Consider the following 17840-nt stretch of genomic DNA (forward strand, 5'->3'; position numbering starts at 1 on the left):
TACCTTGAGTAATACTCTTGAGAGAAGGGGCAAGATGGGGAAAGGCATAGATTAAGAGATTTACCCACTGAAAAGATAGGGCCATCAACTTTCCAGGCCCTGCTGGGATTCCTGGTGCAGAATTTGCTGAGCTGATGGTTGCAGGGAGAGGCAAAGAGATCCACCTCTGGGGTCCCCCATTTCTGAATCAGAAGGTTGAAGGTGCTGGGCTCTAACTGTGGGGCTAGGAGATTTCTGCTTAAGTCATCTGCCAGTGAGTTTTGTTTGCCTGGTAGGAATTGAGCTTGCAGATGGACTTGCATGTCCAAGGCCATGCTCCACAGGGCCATGACTAGCCTGCAGAGTGGGTAGAGTGGGTTCCCCTGATTGTTGATACACCACATAATTGTGGTGTTGTCCATTTATTAGCAGGTTAACTTGTGAGAGTAGGGATCTGAAAGCTGTCAGAGTGTGCTGCACAGCTCGCATCTCTTTTTGGTTGATGCGCAGATGAATGTGACTTGGGCTCCAGTGGCCCTGAATGCACTTGCTGTCCATGTGTGCACCCCAGGCATAGTCTGATGCATCAGTGGTTAGGGTTTCGGCGCATGGGGTTGAGTAAAGGGCAGTCCCTTGTTGTGGTTGCATGCTGCTGCCCACCAAAGAAACTCTTGTCCTTAGACACGGTATGATAGGTATGATGATTTCCACGTACTGAGAATATTGGCACCAAAGACTTTTTAAGTACCACTGAAGTTTTCCTCATATGCAGTCTGGCATATGGAATTAGTAGGATGCATGAGGCCATGAACCCTAGGGCCTGCAGGATTTTCCTTGCAGATAGCTGGGTTCTGGTGGCCATTTGAGTAAAATAGTCTGTCAGATAGGCTTGTTTTTCTGAAGTGAGGAATGCCATCTGGGATGCTGTGTCCAAGCTTGCTCCTAGGAATACAAACTTTTGACTGGGGACTAGGTTTGATTTATTTTCGTTGATGGTGTACCCCAGGGATGTTAGAAGGTTTTTTTTTATAAATGTCAGGTGCTGCAACAGCATTTCCCGAGTGCCCACTTGAATCAGGCAGTCGCCCAAGTACGGGTAATTTGGATATTTCCCTGCCTGCAGTAAGCAATGGCTGGAGTCAGGCATTTTGTGAATACTCTGGGAGCACAGAAAACTGATAATGCATAGATCCGGCCCTGAAACCTAGATATTTCCTGCATGACTCCCTTATAGGGATGTGCAGACAGGCTTTTTTAAGTCTAGGGTGACTAACCAGTCATCTTTGGCTAGCATAGGTAGAAGCTGCTGCTGGGTGAGCATTTTGAATTTTGGTACCACCAGGAAGGTGTTAAGAATTGAAAGATCTAGGATTGGGCGCCAAGAGCCCTCTTTTCTGGGTACCAGGAAAAGTCTGGACTAGAATCCTTGACCTATCTGTTCCGCAGGAACAGGTTGAATACCCTGAGAGAGAGCAGGGATAGAACTTGGTTTCATGCCTATGCCCACTGGTTTGGAGGAAAGTCTGGGAACCCTTTTGGGGTTGGCAGAGCATGGAAGTAAAATTTGTACCCCTGGGATACAATGTTGTGGACCCATCGGTCTTTGGTGATGGACATCCAGTTTTTTGCATGAAGGGCAAGTTTTCCTCCTAGGGGCATAAGCAGTTGGGCAGAGGTGGGGAGTGGAGTAGAGAAGTCATTGTGAATTATTTCCATATTGCTTAGATCTCTGCATACCCTGAGACTGGAGTGGGGGGGGTCTGTTTCCCCTAGGTCTAGTTTGAGATGGCCTTGAGGGAGCTGGAAAGGACCAATGTTTTGAGGGGAAATTCCTACTGAATCCAGGAGGCTGCACTTGTAAGAAATCTTTGACTGTCTGCATAGATTTAGATTTTTCTTCCATCTTTTTAAGAACCTCTTCTGCTCTGGTGCCAAACAGATTGTCCTTGTTCAAAGGATCGTCTAATAACTTTGATTTGACATGGTCTGGCAAGGTCTGCCCCTTAAGCCAAGCATGCCTTCTCAGTACAGAACCAGTGGCTACTGCCCTGCAAGATGCTTCTAGGGCATCAAAGCCACACTGCAATGTATGCTTGCTGACTTGGCTTGCAGAATGCATAAGCTCTTGCAATTCTTTATTTTCTGCACAGTTTGTAAAGGTTGCTATTTTTTCCTTAGTAAGTTCCATAATATGTTGTTGGTACTTCAGCATGTGAAACTGACAATTCAAAGCCCTAATGGCGAGAGTTGCAGAGGTATATACTTTCTTACCCCATCTGTCCAAAGCTCTGGAATCCAGTTGCTATGATACCTTGAGGGCCCTGGGAGATGATCTCTAGGTCAACAGTAGGATTTTTGAAAAGGAATTTGAGAGAGTCAGGTACTCTGTAGTACCTGTCTGGTTACCTAGGATCAGGGGTAAAAGTATCAGGAGTAAGACTGGATTCCATAAAGACATCATCCACAACCTCTAGAACTGGGAGGAGTTAGCAATGGAAATGAGGGTTCCTAGCTGCTAAGCAATCTTTCTTGAGCCCCTGCAGCTGTAGGATCCTGAACTACTTCTCCCAGCTCCTTCAGGATATCTCTCTGGAGTCTGGTGAAGTGACAAAGATAATTCAGCGAACGCATAGCAAAGGTCGCTGAGGAAAACATCCGCTTGCACCTATCCATGGTCCTAGAGTCCTTTTTAGGAGGAAGGACGGGCACGGAAGGATCTGCAAGTTCCCTTTTGGTGGCCGCAGCCACCACCATGGCATCAGCGGGGACACCCTTGGTTAGGAATTGTTTGTCACTAGGGGCAGTGATAAATTTAGAAGGCCTCCTAGGGACTGGCTCTACAGAGTCAGGAGCTGTCCACGCCTTTCGTGCAATAACCTGCATAAGTGGTTCGAAAGGTGGAGACACCAAGACGTTGGAGTGCCGAGATCCAAACGCCTCTAGGTATACTGACTCATCCTCAGAGGGATTGTTGGTGGGCCAGTTTCCCTCTGTTTGAGAAGATCTAGGATGTCTGAAAAGGAGACATCACCAGAGGGGGATCCAGGGGATCCCTCTGACTCATCAAAGTCAGTATCCGGTGACAGACTGGGGAGTCTACATGCTTCCTCTTACAAGTCCTCTTCCTGGGAGGTTCTCCCGAAACATCAGGGATATCCTCGGAGGAGGGGGAAATCCCCAATGGGGAAACCTGAGGCGGAGGAACTCTGGGTCCTGTAGCAAGAGAAGTGGCAGAGATGTCAACAGGTACCATAGAGGGAGGAGCTACGGGAAGAGACTGCTGACTGATACCAGTGGCCAGTACACTCTTCATCACCTCGAATGCTCCCTCCCAGGCAGGTCCGAGAGAACCCGCTCAAGAGCTAGGAACTCCAGGAACCACTGAAAGGGAAGCCTCCGAGGCAGATGTCGGAGCCGAGCTCACCAAGGCCGAGGCTCCAAGGGAAGAGCGGCTCGGACAAGGGTCCGATGCCACTCACCCCTCGGAGGAGACCATGGAAGCCCGACCACCGAATCCCTCTAAGGAAGAGGAGATAAGAGTAGGGGCTGAAGGAACAGAAGGGGTATCCGTCCTCCAGCCGTAGCAGTAACCATGCCCGAAGGCTCCAACTCCAAGCTCTGGGGTAGAGTTGAAGGAGGAACTGTAAAGAGGTGTGGACGAACAGGCGTGTGCTGAGACGGACTGTGTAGCATTTGGGCCAGTACCTGTGACTTGAGTAATCTACTGACCACTCTCTAGGTCATGGTCTGACAACCTGGATGACCTTGAAGATCGGGTTCCTTGGCTCCGTTCCGTTTGAAGAGGCGGCCGAGCCGAAAGTATCGGCTCCAAGGAAGGAGCCCTCGCCCCGTTCCTGGAGCGGGCCCTGGGAGCCGATACTACTGATCCTGTCGGCACCGACTTCGGAGCCGACAGAACGCGTCGATGTATCGGCTCCAGCCGAGCCGATACAGCCACCAAAGTTAGGGTGTCGGACCGGATCGGACCCGACACCGATGCCTGTGCCACATGGGTGTCGGAGCCGATCGGAGCCGACATCGGCGGGACAAACAGATTCGGCACCGATAGCCATCGGCCGAAAGCTTTGGATCCAGAATCGGCTCCAGCCGGAGCCGATCTCGACTCAATACGAAGTCGGAGCCGAGGCCGCAGGCTTAGAAACAGAAGCCTGGGCCTTGGCAGTTTTAGTTGATTTTGTGGAGCCGACTTAGCCGGAGAGCCCTCCGGCTTAAGAAGACCCCTGAGAATCAACTTGTTACGTCTCTCCTGCAGGACTCTCTGGCTGAAGGAGTGACAAATAGCACAGGAGTCCTGCAGATGAAGAGGGCCCAAACAATACAGGCAAGAAGTGTGACCGTCTGTCAGAGACATTTTCTGACAGCACGAGTCACACTTCTTAAAACCTGAAACCCTCTCCTTAGACATGGTGCCGACACAACACACACAGACACACCAGTCAAAATTAAATTAAACAAAATACCAATAGGTATTTTATAAAAAACACCAACACACACACCCTAACAGGGGGGGGGATGGGATAGGGAAATTTGACTAACAAAAAATTAAAAGAGACAGGGATTTCTGTCAGAAAAAGGGTAGAAATAAGTTTAAACTATCAAAAAATTAGTTTTAAACTAAAAGGGGCTTGAAATATCACAAATGTGAACTACTTACCAGGAGCTGGTAAAGAGAAGACCTCCCAAGCGAAGCGGCAAACGAGATCTGGGTATTTACTGCCTTGCATCATGGGATATGGGGCTGCCTCGAGCTGGTAAAAGGAGTTCTCGAGCTAAAGCAAGTGCCGAGTCGGAGCCGAGGATCGGCTCCGAACCCATCAAGCAAGAATGAAGGCGAGATTGACAACTTAACATTACTTGTTAACGGTCATGGGAGCCAGAGAAGATTTAGTGCTTTCAAAAGCATTCATCAATGTCACCATCTGACATTTATGTTTTTCTGTCTATTGGATTTACTCTACCTTGAAGTTTCACACCTTTGGAAACCACTCCCCAAGCCAAGTCTGAAGAAACTGTTGTGACAGACTGGAGAAGGGGTGGAAGGAAGAAGGGCAGAACACCGAATTACAAGTTATCTGACCTCCTACAATAGAACCCCACTCATTACAAACCAGAAATAGGGATCTGAAAAGACAGAGTGCAAATGCTGAGTCCAGACTGACCTAGGGTACCACTGTATTTTTCTCCTATGATGTCTGGTCCTGGGAATTATAAACATCATGTACCCAGAATCTTGAGAGGTTGCCTGGCAGATACCTGGGGATGAATGAGTAAAACTCATGAGAAAGTACAGTTGTGCAAGTAAACTTACAGTAGCAGTAGATGTTTGAATGATCACTGCTGCAGTAGCCCAAGCATATGGGTTATATCCTGCTAAGGATACAACAGCCAGCTAACTTCCAGAAACTGCAGGGCACATTCCTCACAACCAAACCATTAGTCAGCTTGAGCTGACTGAGAAAGTCAGGTATGGGCATCAAGCCCTTCAGAACTTTCATGCCATGAGAGAGAGAGAGAGAGAGAGAGAGAAGGGGGGGGGGGGATAAATCCCTGAGAGGACAATGCTAGCATAAAAACTATACAAAAATAAAGAGTATGGAGGAATGGAGCAGCTACTGCAGCAATGCTCAAATATCTATTGTTATGGTAAGTTTTCCTACATTGCTGTTCTATGTTCATCACTTGATAACTGTTGCAGTAGCCTTAGCTATATGGGTAGACTACCATAGCTCATACTGACTAGGAGGAAAGATGAGCGCCCAGGAGAATGGTCATAGTGTAGTCTGTCCTAGACTTGGAGAAGGAATCTAGTTTATTGTGCTTTATAAAACTGTGCACAGAGGAACAACTTGTTGCTTTTAGAATACTTCTCGAATCCAAGCCTTTTCAAAAAGCCACAAATGAAGCCAATGCTTCAGTACAGTAAGCCCCAGTCTTGTCCAGAATTGTTTTGCTGTGGTGGGTATAACAAAAAGTGATACCATGAGACAATCATTTTGAAGCAGTATTTTGTCACGTTATCTTTTTTTTCATACCTTCACAAGAAATGAACATGTGATCCAAAGTTCTGAAAGATTTATTGTGTCAAGACAGTAACAGAGTTGTCAGTGAACATCCAAGGTATCCATTCTCCCTTGTTGTTAGGCTCTGGAAAAAGAAAGAGAGAGAGATGAATAGCTTAGCTCAAGGTAAACTTAGTATTTCTGTGTCGGATACTGTCACTCCAGGACTGATGTCATGTCGTCAGGGGTATAAAAACATGCAGCCGATGCCATTACATCAGTTTTTCCTGCCCCAAATGTCAAGAGCCCCTCCCAAATAAGATGCTAAGTTATGGTGGGGAAAACACAACACCAATACCCCTGAAAGAGGCGAGTAATAGCCATACAGAGAAGACACAGAGAGACTAGGGGGCTGCAAGAAGGGAAACCAGGACTGCAACAGTGGAATATACTCGAACATCTACATTTATGGTAAGTGTACACAACTGTACTATGTTCTTCATGTTTCACTGTTGCAGTCATTACATTTGGGTAGATTCCCAAAGTTGAAGAAGGGTGGAGGCAGTCAAGAATAGTTAGGGCTGGCTAGTATGCCTTGCAGGACTGCTGTTGCAAAACCTACCCTGGATTTGGAAAAGATAGGCAGGTGGTAATACTTGGTGAAGATGTGTACAGAACTTCAGATAGCAGCTTCCAGGATGTTCCTGGTAGGGACTCCCCTGAGAAATGCTGTAGAGGTAGAGGCTGCCCTAGTGGAATGTGTTCTGACCCCCTGAGGGGTTGGTTTCCCATGGTGCTTATAGCAGAAATTAATGCAGTGTGCTATCCATTTGGAAACTGTTTGTTTTGAAACGGCCTTGCTCTCTGCCCCTGTTGAAGGCTGACTAGTAAGGGCTTAGTCCTATATCAAGGTAGAATATGAGCTGTCTGTGCACATCCAAGGAGTACAGGATCCTTTCCCCTTTATTTTGGAGATTAGGGAAGAAGGTTGGCAAATGGATGGATTGGTTGAGAGCCACACTGGATGCCACTTTATGCATAAAGGAAAGGTTAATCTTGAGGGGAAACCCTGTCAGCATGGAAAATAATGAAGGGTTCCACAGCCATAAGTGCTTGTAGCTCAGACACTTTTCTAGCTGAAGTGATGGCCAGAAGCAAGGCTGTTTTCCAAGAGAGGAATTTTAACTCTGCTAACGCTGCAGGTTCAAAAGGGGGAAGCATGAGCTTTTCCAGTACAAAGTTAAGGTCCCAAGCAGGGGTGGGTGCTCTCCTTGGCGGCCTTCAGTTGTTTGTCCCTCTCCGGAACTGTTTGATAAGAGGGTGCGAGAAGAGAGGTGGCTCAGTGTTGTAATGAGCCGAAATGGCAGAGGCATGTATCTTAATGGAGGAGAAGGACAGGCCTTTGTGGAATAGATCTGCTAAGTAATCCAGGATTAGAGGCAGGGAGGGCAGAGTTGTGCCCTCTCCTTTAGGCTGAATCCAGGAGCAGTACCTTTTCCACTTATCAGCATAGAATTTTCTTGTACTGGGTCTTCTGGCTTCAATGTCATCCAGCACCTGCTTGCTTAGGCTGGTTACTGGGGGAGAATACAAGGAATAAGCCAGGCTGCAAGATTTATGGTTTGCAGTTGCAGATGCAAAATCTGCCCCCCCCCGCTGAGAGAGCAGGATTGGGTTCTTGTGTAGGTGCCAGGGAGGCACCGGTGACAGGCTGTGCAGGAGTGGGTACCAGTGCTGGCGTGGCCATTCCGGGGCAATCAGAACTGTCCTTGGTGTGTCCTGTCTTACCTTGAGTAATACTCTTGAGAGAAGGGGCAAGATGGGGAAAGGCATAGATTAAGAGATTTACCCACTGAAAAGATAGGGCCATCAACTTTCCAGGCCCTGCTGGGAGGATTCCTGGTGCAGAATTTGCTGAGCTGATGGTTGCAGGGAGAGGCAAAGAGATCCACCTCTGGGGTCCCCCATTTCTGAATCAGAAGGTTGAAGGTGCTGGGCTCTAACTGTGGGGCTAGGAGATTTCTGCTTAAGTCATCTGCCAGTGAGTTTTGTTTGCCTGGTAGGAATTGAGCTTGCAGATGGACTTGCATGTCCAAGGCCATGCTCCACAGGGCCATGACTAGCCTGCAGAGTGGGTAAGAGTGGGTTCCCCCCTGATTGTTGATACACCACATAATTGTGGTGTTGTCCATTTTTATTAGCAGGTTAACTTGTGAGAGTAGGGATCTGAAAGCTGTCAGAGTGTGCTGCACAGCTCGCATCTCTTTTTGGTTGATGCGCAGATGAATGTGACTTGGGCTCCAGTGGCCCTGAATGCACTTGCTGTCCATGTGTGCACCCCAGGCATAGTCTGATGCATCAGTGGTTAGGGTTTCGGCGGCATGGGGTTGAGTAAAGGGCAGTCCCTTGTTGTGGTTGCATGCTGCTGCCCACCAAAGAAACTCTTGTCCTTAGACACGGTATGATAGGTATGATGATTTCCACGTACTGAGAATATTGGCACCAAAGACTTTTTAAGTACCACTGAAGTTTTCCTCATATGCAGTCTGGCATATGGAATTAGTAGGATGCATGAGGCCATGAACCCTAGGGCCTGCAGGATTTTCCTTGCAGATAGCTGGGTTCTGGTGGCCATTTGAGTAAAATAGTCTGTCAGATAGGCTTGTTTTTCTGAAGTGAGGAATGCCATCTGGGATGCTGTGTCCAAGCTTGCTCCTAGGAATACAAACTTTTGACTGGGGACTAGGTTTGATTTATTTTCGTTGATGGTGTACCCCAGGGATGTTAGAAGGTTTTTTTTATAAATGTCAGGTGCTGCAACAGCATTTCCCGAGTGCCCACTTGAATCAGGCAGTCGTCCAAGTACGGGTAATTTGGATATTTCCCTGCCTGCAGTAAGCAATGGCTGGAGTCAGGCATTTTGTGAATACTCTGGGAGCAGTGGATAAGCCAAAGGGAAGTGCAGAAAACTGATAATGCATAGATCCGGCCCTGAAACCTAGATATTTCCTGCATGACTCCCTTATAGGGATGTGCAGACAGGCTTTTTTAAGTCTAGGGTGACTAACCAGTCATCTTTGGCTAGCATAGGTAGAAGCTGCTGCTGGGTGAGCATTTTGAATTTTGGTACCACCAGGAAGGTGTTAAGAATTGAAAGATCTAGGATTGGGCGCCAAGAGCCCTCTTTTCTGGGTACCAGGAAAAGTCTGGACTAGAATCCTTGACCTATCTGTTCCGCAGGAACAGGTTGAATTGCCCTGAGAGAGAGCAGGGATAGAACTTGGTTTTATGCCTATGCCCACTGGTTTGGAGGAAAGTCTGGGAACCCTTTTGGGGTTGGCAGAGCATGGAAGTAAAATTTGTACCCCTGGGATACAATGTTGTGGACCCATCGGTCTTTGGTGATGGACATCCAGTTTTTTGCATGAAGGGCAAGTTTTCCTCCTAGGGGCATAAGCAGTTGGGCAGAGGTGGGGAGTGGAGTAGAGAAGTCATTGTGAATTATTTCCATATTGCTTAGATCTCTGCATACCCTGAGACTGGAGTGGGGGGGGTCTGTTTCCCCTAGGTCTAGTTTGAGATGGCCTTGAGGGAGCTGGAAAGGACCAATGTTTTGAGGGGAAATGCCTACTAAATCCAGGAGGCTGCACTTGTAAGAAATCTTTGACTGTCTGCATAGATTTAGATTTTTCTTCCATCTTTTTAAGAACCTCTTCTGCTCTGGTGCCAAACAGATTGTCCTTGTTCAAAGGATCGTCTAATAACTTTGATTTGACATGGTCTGGCAAGGTCTGCCCCTTAAGCCAAGCATGCCTTCTCAGTACAGAACCAGTGGCTACTGCCCTGCAAGATGCTTCTAGGGCATCAAAGCCACACTGCAATGTATGCTTGCTGACTTGGCTTGCAGAATGCATAAGCTCTTGCAATTCTTTATTTTCTGCACAGTTTGTAAAGGTTGCTATTTTTTCCTTAGTAAGTTCCATAATATGTTGTTGGTACTTCAGCATGTGAAACTGACAATTCAAAGCCCTAATGGCGAGAGTTGCAGAGGTATATACTTTCTTACCCCATCTGTCCAAAGCTCTGGAATCCAGTTGCTAGGATACCTTGAGGGCCCTGGGAGATGATCTCTAGGTCAACAGTAGGATTTTTGAAAAGGAATTTGAGAGAGTCAGGTACTCTGTAGTACCTGTCTGGTTACCTAGGATCAGGGGGTAAAGTATCAGGAGTAAGACTGGATTCCATAAAGACATCATCCACAACCTCTAGAACTGGAGGTATTGCTAAAGGCCTACATTGTGGCAAATCTAGAAATTCTCTGAGTCTCTTTTTGGACTGAGGATAGCCTTGGCATTCCCAATGGAAATGCTCCCTTAAAGTATGTAAGGTTTCACCAAAAGAAACGTCCTCTGGAGGAGAGGCAGAGGGAATGGATTCCTCTGCATCTGAATCCTCAAACAGATAAGGGCATGTCTTCATAATTAGATACCTCAGAGTCGTCGGTCTGTTGAAGCTGCTGGGAACAGGTCTCTTTTTCTTAACAGGGGAAGGCTGACTTCCCCTAATCAGCATAATAAGGTCTTCTGCCATTTTAAGCATTTGATGTTGTGGCAAGGGAGCACGTGCATGCGCTTTAGTCACTGGTTTTCTAGCCGTAGCATGTACTCTTGGCCTTAGAAACTCGGTAGTTTTAGACAGAACTGAAGACGCGAAAGAAGTCATCAGTTTGTGTCCAACATAGGTAGTGTGAAGAACTTCCTCAGAAGCCGGTGCCTGCTCAGCGGCTCCGGACCCAGCCAAGGTAGAGACATCCGCAGGTTCCATAGTCAAAGTAGAGTCTTGCTGCATACCAGACTCCAAATAGGTCTGCGTAGAGGCCTGCGAATCCAATGAAGCAGGCATCAGGGGCTGTGAAAGCGCCTCACTGAGTACCGGCGAACTTGTGACTAGCTTAACAGAAGCATTGTCGGCAGCTTTGGACTTGCGCGGTCTGTCTCTGTCTTTATCCTTATGTTTTTTTGGAATATCAGTAGTCGGATGGCTTACCGAAGGCATTTCAGAATACGGAGCTCGAGAACGAAAGTATTTAGTGACAATAAGGGCCCAACGATGAATAGTTCGGGAGTTGAACAAGGCACAAAACCAAACAGCGAGGTACGTCGTGGTCTGGGCCTAAACAGGTGACGCAGTAAGAATGAAAATCTCTGTGTTTTATTTGCTTTCCACAAGCAAGACAATTGTTAATTTTTTCTGACATCAGTTAGAAGGATCCCCAACAGGGTACTTTGCTTTAGAAGACTAAAGGATGATTCAATTCGTAAATGAAAACTCAGGTAGCGGCCGACCAGCACTCATGCGAACTGCTTCTGTTTCGGGCTCCTCAGCAAGAAAGACTGATGTAATGGTGTCGGCTGCCTGTTTTTATACCCCTGACAACCTGACATCAGTCCTGGAATGACAGCATCGGCTGCCTGTTTTTATACCCCTGACAACCTGACGTCAGTCCTGGAATGACAGCATCCGACACAGAAATACTAAGTCTCTGGCATTCGGGCCAAATGAGGGCTACCTGCAGGCAGATAACCCCAAGTGTGATGACTGCAACAGTGAAACACAAAGAACATCTATATGTTGCCACAGGGAGAAATGGAGACTCAGACTTTTAAGATGAATTAAAGAATGTCAGGGAGGGGAGGCTGGAAATCCTTCATACAGTCAAAGTCATTCAGACTTATTAGACTGTCCATTGTTCTTGGGGATTCCTGCTTTCGTTTTGGAACCTCCCTGCTATTGCTTTTTAAATGTTTTCTTACCAACAGGTTGCCGAGACTTTTTATTTCGCTTTTATCAATCTTAACCTATTAACTAAGAAAGAAATGCAACTTTATACAAAGTTTAGTATTAAAATGCAACCTGATTAAGAACAGTATGATTTACTACATACAGTATGAAAAAAAATCTTATTGTTCTGAAAAACAAAAGCTGAATATACAAAAATAAATCTGCAACTTCTTAAAATTTTCAAGTGGCAGAAAAGCTAAACATTAAAAAGCTTAAAAAGCTCTCATACTATGCCACAAAATATAAAACTCTTAGATTTAGCCTTACCTTCAGAATCTAAGGCTTGAATATTCAGCTTCAAAGGAGAATCCTCAAGGTACAGTTCACGTGTTGTTGACACAATCTGAATATCATTAATGACATCAACAATTGCGTCACATCGAAGAACCTGGCCAGTAACTTGAAGGAAAAGTGGCATATTAAACATGATGAACTCAGACAGCTTTGCCACAGAATGTAATAACACACTGTTAATGCTTCATATTTTTAATATTATGAAAATACATGGGATACATTTTAAATAAAGGCTGCTTTAACTACTCTAGCAATTTATGCCACCCCCATCATTCAACAGCCAGAATAAAAACGATACAAACATCATCCAAAAACAGAATATCCTTACACAGGCTGTGTGTACAGTTAAAAGAAACACAATGCAATTATTTGTGATTAAACACAGCACAATCTGCTGTAACACATTAACAATGCGAGGAAAAGCGAGAATTTTAACACTATACTCCTAAAGTAATACTTTTTAGAAATATAAGCAACACAAACAGAAGGATGAAAAAAATAAATTAATCTAAACACACTGTATATCCCTACATTTCTGAATCACAGGTTTACAGGTAAGTACTAGGCTAGCCATTTTAGGCCTAACCAAATTCCCTTCATCTGCTCAAAATAACTCATCCCCATTTGGTTATAGATTCCATCCCATGGTCGACAATCATATATTACCTCCCAGTGAAAATAACTGGGATCATACCATGGATAGTTTGAGGGGGCCCATGCATGGGGAAAAGCATTTAGGAACTGCCTCTATTAGTAGCATAGAGGCAGTCCTAGGGTAAATTTTCTGTTTTCCATCCACATGGACAGAGATGAATTTTGCTTCATGTGGATGGAAGTCTGTTCCAGAGCAGCAGTATTCTCTGCGAGATATACCTTTCCCTCCAAAATGTTCTGTTGATGTCTCAGAAGAAGTTTAGATCCCAAGACCGAGCATTTCTGTTGCCATTTGACTTGGTGATGTGCAGTAAAACCATCAGTAAATGGGTTGGAGGATGCCTTGTATGCCAGATACAGGTCACCTCTTAGCAGTCTGTAGGATACAGCTTATAATGACAGGGCTTTTGAGTCGGTCCATGTAGGACACGTTGTTTTGTACTTTTAGAAAGGTATCTCTTTGGCCATTCTAGTTGCTGCATGTGTCTGGACAGATACACGTCAAAGTGGGTATTATATTCAGTGACTAGCCTAATGAGGGCTGAGTAAAGGGGGGCAATGACATCTCTAGATCTGGACACAATGCCTTTGTTTACAAGCTGTGCAATATAGAAAGACTTTCTTACAATAACAGATGCACATTGGTCAAAGGTTACGTCACTGTCCATATAAGTTGCCAAATCCTGAACAACTGGGTCAAGGATGCATTGCTGATGTGGGTAGATGACTTCCCAAAGGATATGATAATGCACTGTTTGGCATTTAGTTTCAGTCCATGATTTTGGCATCAGTTATTTATTTGAAACAAACCTACCTGCAGGGTGGCAAAGTCATTTGGAGATTCAATGACTGCTCCTAGCTTGCAGTCATCTGCAAACAGTCAGCCAAAGCTCTTTGGTATTGGCTTTTACTTCTGAAAAGTAGATGCCAAACAGGACAGGTCCCAGCACAGAACCCCGGGAAGGATTCCACTGGTTACTGGTCAGTTTGTGGAGGTAACTTCCACTTCCACTACTTTGATTTCTTATATGCTATCTATAAGCCAGTTGGCAACCCAGCAGGTGATATAGAGCTTTGTAAGAATTGATATGACTATAGAATACTGGAAAGAACCTGAATGACTGGAAGAAACTTGAATGAATGTCTACCGGTTAATTACCCAGAACTGTGCTAAACAGGTGTCAGCCTCTTTTTTATGTGCCAAGTCTTCTTGTACATTTCAGAATAAAGTCTGCAAACTGTAGTTTGGTTCAGAACGCTTTATTATGTACAGCAGAAGTAGATGTCAACAATATTCAAATACCGTCTGCAATAACAGTGCTGATAAATAGTCTTCATATTCTTTTCCTCCTGAATAGTATCATTAACATTTTGGAATGCTGGATTTTTGACCTGACTTCTGCACTCATACTCGAACTGTTTGTACTGCCTTCCGGGAACTGCACTGCCATGACTTTCTGCCTATCAGTCTAAAACGAACTAACTTAACTGTGTCTGAAGTATTTCCCAATAATACCAAAACCCTGTAAGTTTCTACATACTTATTTAGCCTCGGTTCCCAACTCTTGTAGCATACAAGCAAAATGAGTTTGTACTGAAATGTACAGCGCATTCTGTTCTTATCAGTATGCGTGACTGAAGGGTATTTTCATAGATTGAAAGTGCTTTCACTGAAACTGTATGCAAACTGTGAAGCCTATTTTAATATGGCTACATTTCTAGAGTTATACAAATAGAATACTGTATTTTTGTACATTTAAATGATACCTGATCCAACTGGGTTTATTCCCAGTTTATTTAGCTTTTCTACTATGACTGAAAGGGGAATTGTCTGAAAAGCTCTGGCCAGGCTGAGGTATGTGATGTATACCATTTTTCCTTCATCCATTGCTTTGGTAACTTTTTCAAAAAAATCAACTAGGCTGATTAAGCATGACCTGTCCTTGATGAATCCAAACTGGCATAGGTCCAGTGTATGAATATTCCCCATGTCCTGACTGATTAATTCCATGATAAGTCTTTCCATAATTTTGCATATGAGGCTGGTCAGACTTATAGGTATGTAATTGCCTGGTTCTGTGGAGGGTCCTCCCTTCTGGAGGGGAATGACTGCAGGTGTTCAACATTCATTAGTTACAAAACCTGTATGGAAGATGAGAATGAACAGTGTCAGGGGTGTGGCTAAATATTATTCCCTTGAAAAGATGCTACACACTGAATTTCAATTACAGGAAATCCTGCTTAATGGAAGTGCATCTCATCCATATTCAGAATCCTACCTTACACCTGTTACTGCCAAGATAGGCTACCATGACCCTGAAAAGGATAAAGTGGATACAAGGACTGCTCTTGTGAGAATTGCCTTTCATGTGATTTGTACAAATGAAGTTCCAAATGAATGCCCTAATGGCTGTTTAGGTCAAAACTAAATCTGAAGACAATCCTGTTTTAAATGAGAGGTAAACTGTATTTTGCAGAACAAATGACCACAAACTTGGAAAGCTATTCCATATTTTAAAAGAATAATGACAAAATATTTTCCAACAACAACAGTGACTGGTCTTCCTTTCAGAATTTGGGTGACAGTTGTTTCTGAAGTGATTCATAAGCCCATTTTATCTTATGGCCTCCTAAACTTCTTTAGCACTGAAAAATTAATTCTTTACTCAAAGAACCAGTCTTAAAACCATGTTGAATAGCTCCAATGTGCTCAGGGAATAAAAGACATTTTAAGAAATTTCTCAAATCAGGTTATGACAAATTATCTTCAATTTGGAATACTGGGCAATCTTTGTAAGCTCCTTATGCTCAAGTTTCTTATGACATGTAAATTACAGGACAACTCAGTAGTTCGACTACTGCAAAAGACATGTCAAATTGTTATCCATCAACCTCCCTCATCTGACATCAAAAATACAATACATTATGGGGGACACCATCCCAGACCACTCTTCTCCCTAAAGGGTCTTCACTTCATATACCTTCCAAACTTACCAAAGTAACCAACTCCAAGGGTCACAAAACCTTAAGCAAGGTTAAGTATGTTGAGCTGAATGGTATAATAAATCCGTTTCTTCCTATGCTTAACTATGGCCAATGTTATATCCTTAAAACAATGAGGAACTCTGAGCAAGTCTATAATAAGTCACTTAACTAAACACTGCTCTCAGGCCTCCACTAACAAATGGGCCATATCCCAGTTGAGAAATCTCAGTTAACAAAACTATGTACAGTTGTCCACTTAAAACTTTTTATTCTATATTTAAAAGTCGCTGGCATCTTTGGCCCTCGAGCCTTCCAAGGAGACAAGTAAGGAGTCCAGCAAATGAAAACATTTAAACAGAAAAAAATAGTTTACATATTAATCAGCCAATCACAGCTCAATCAATACTACAGGCATCTTAAAGAAATGCCAGCAAATCTTTGGCCACATTAAGCCCAAATAGGCTTTAAGTCTGATATCTTAATATTAAATAGCTTTTAATATAACATAACCAATGCCTCAAATCATATCTCAGATTAGATGGAAGTTTGTAAACCCTGTTAAACAAACCATGTAAAATAAACTAATTGTTAACTAAATGAAAGACATAATTACAATAACTTTACCTGGGGTGAACACAATGTTATCTTATGTCTAAAGAAGTGCTATATTGCACAAAAGCACTTGCAACCATTGCTAGACATTATCTAAGCCATAACTATGTTATAGTTATTTTATGACGTCGACTCTACTGGTTCCACTGGATCTATCCCAGGACTTTCTGCCCTATTCATTCACCGTGGAAGAACCACCAGATGATTCAGAATCACTGCAAAAAACTGGGAAATACTTTTACCTCCCAAGAATTCTTTTTTTTTTTTTTTTTTTTGAATTAACAAATGATGTTAAAGCTAATGATTCTGCTGCTGCTTTATTAGGAAAATTGACATCAGTCAATATACAGGATGAAATTCACGAACATAAAACTTAATCCACTGGAAATAAAGTACAGCTTTGTAAAATCTTACCACAGCAGAAGATGTCCTCTTCACTGCTGCAGTATTCTTCACCTAAGGTTATCTCCTGCCAAGGACAGTCCAACATCCAGCCAGTATACCAAAGCCTAAAGTCCTTACAGGCACCATACGTCATACGTATGCACCCCATGAATGACATAGGACATACAGGTGACGTACAAAAACAGACACTTACTACGTCTTTGCCACCAGTCCTAACACAATTATCAAACCTCAATCAGAACCTCCTTCTGTTGTGCTAGTTACCATGACAGTTTTTCAGATAAGTTCCTTGTTGGGGTTTCTTCTCTTCCTTTTCTTATTGTTTTTCTGTTCATGTCATCTAGAAAGGGAAAATGTCAGTGCGGGAGGTAGATTCTCCATAAAGATCGCCACTAACCAGTGTCTTTTCTGTTTGGGTGCTTCCCATGATCATATGCAGTGCTCTATCTGCTAGGTGTTTGTGCCAAAGATCCTACATAGTCACTTCTCCTCTTTGCACATACACCTGGAGAACCAACATCTCAAGTTACTGGCTCAGGGTGCTATGGTGGAATCCTCCCATCCCAAGGGTCTGCCATGAAAAAGGGCAAAAAAGTCAGGCACAGTCTGGCTGTTGTCCAGCCTCCCTGGACATCTCTTCAGAGGCTGGAGAATGCCCTGAATACCATCCAGTGCTTGCTTCAGATTCCTTTTCTGTGACCCCATCTGAGCCCGGCATGATCTGGATTCTCACACTTCCTAGGAGGCTTTTCAAACATTTACACCTGATGCTGAGAGGGAACCTTGGCCAATAATATCTGAAGTACCAAGACAGAATTCCTCAGATCTTCATGAGGGAGGAAATTTAAACAACTATTATACAGTCATGCCAGGGGTCTCACCCTGCAAGGGTGTTTCAAGCAGGTGTCTCACATAAAAGAAACAAAAGACCAAGCACATTTCCCCCATTTTGAAAAATCCCCAATGTGAATAGCACAATTTCACTCAGGTTTATTTAATGCTTTGATGGCCCTGCAGCCACCTCATGGGGGGGTCTCTAGTCCTGCCCCC

The 17840-nt window shown here is 44.2% G+C and overlaps 1 protein-coding gene across 1 annotated transcript in view; it reads right to left on the reverse strand.

Moving 5' to 3' along the window:
• The window catches only part of NUP210 (nucleoporin 210), a 2490054-nt gene that overhangs the window by 2226473 nt on the left and 245741 nt on the right, over positions 1 to 17840 (reverse strand). The window contains exon 3 of the mRNA XM_044078102.1: positions 12108 to 12239. Within this exon, the coding sequence (XP_043934037.1) occupies positions 12108 to 12239 (132 nt within the window). The remainder of the gene's footprint in view (positions 1 to 12107; positions 12240 to 17840) is intronic.

Source organism: Protopterus annectens, chromosome 7.part0, assembly GCF_019279795.1.
Source record: "Protopterus annectens isolate FY-2018-M chromosome 7.part0, PAN1.0, whole genome shotgun sequence".
Taxonomy (NCBI): domain Eukaryota; kingdom Metazoa; phylum Chordata; order Ceratodontiformes; family Protopteridae; genus Protopterus; species Protopterus annectens.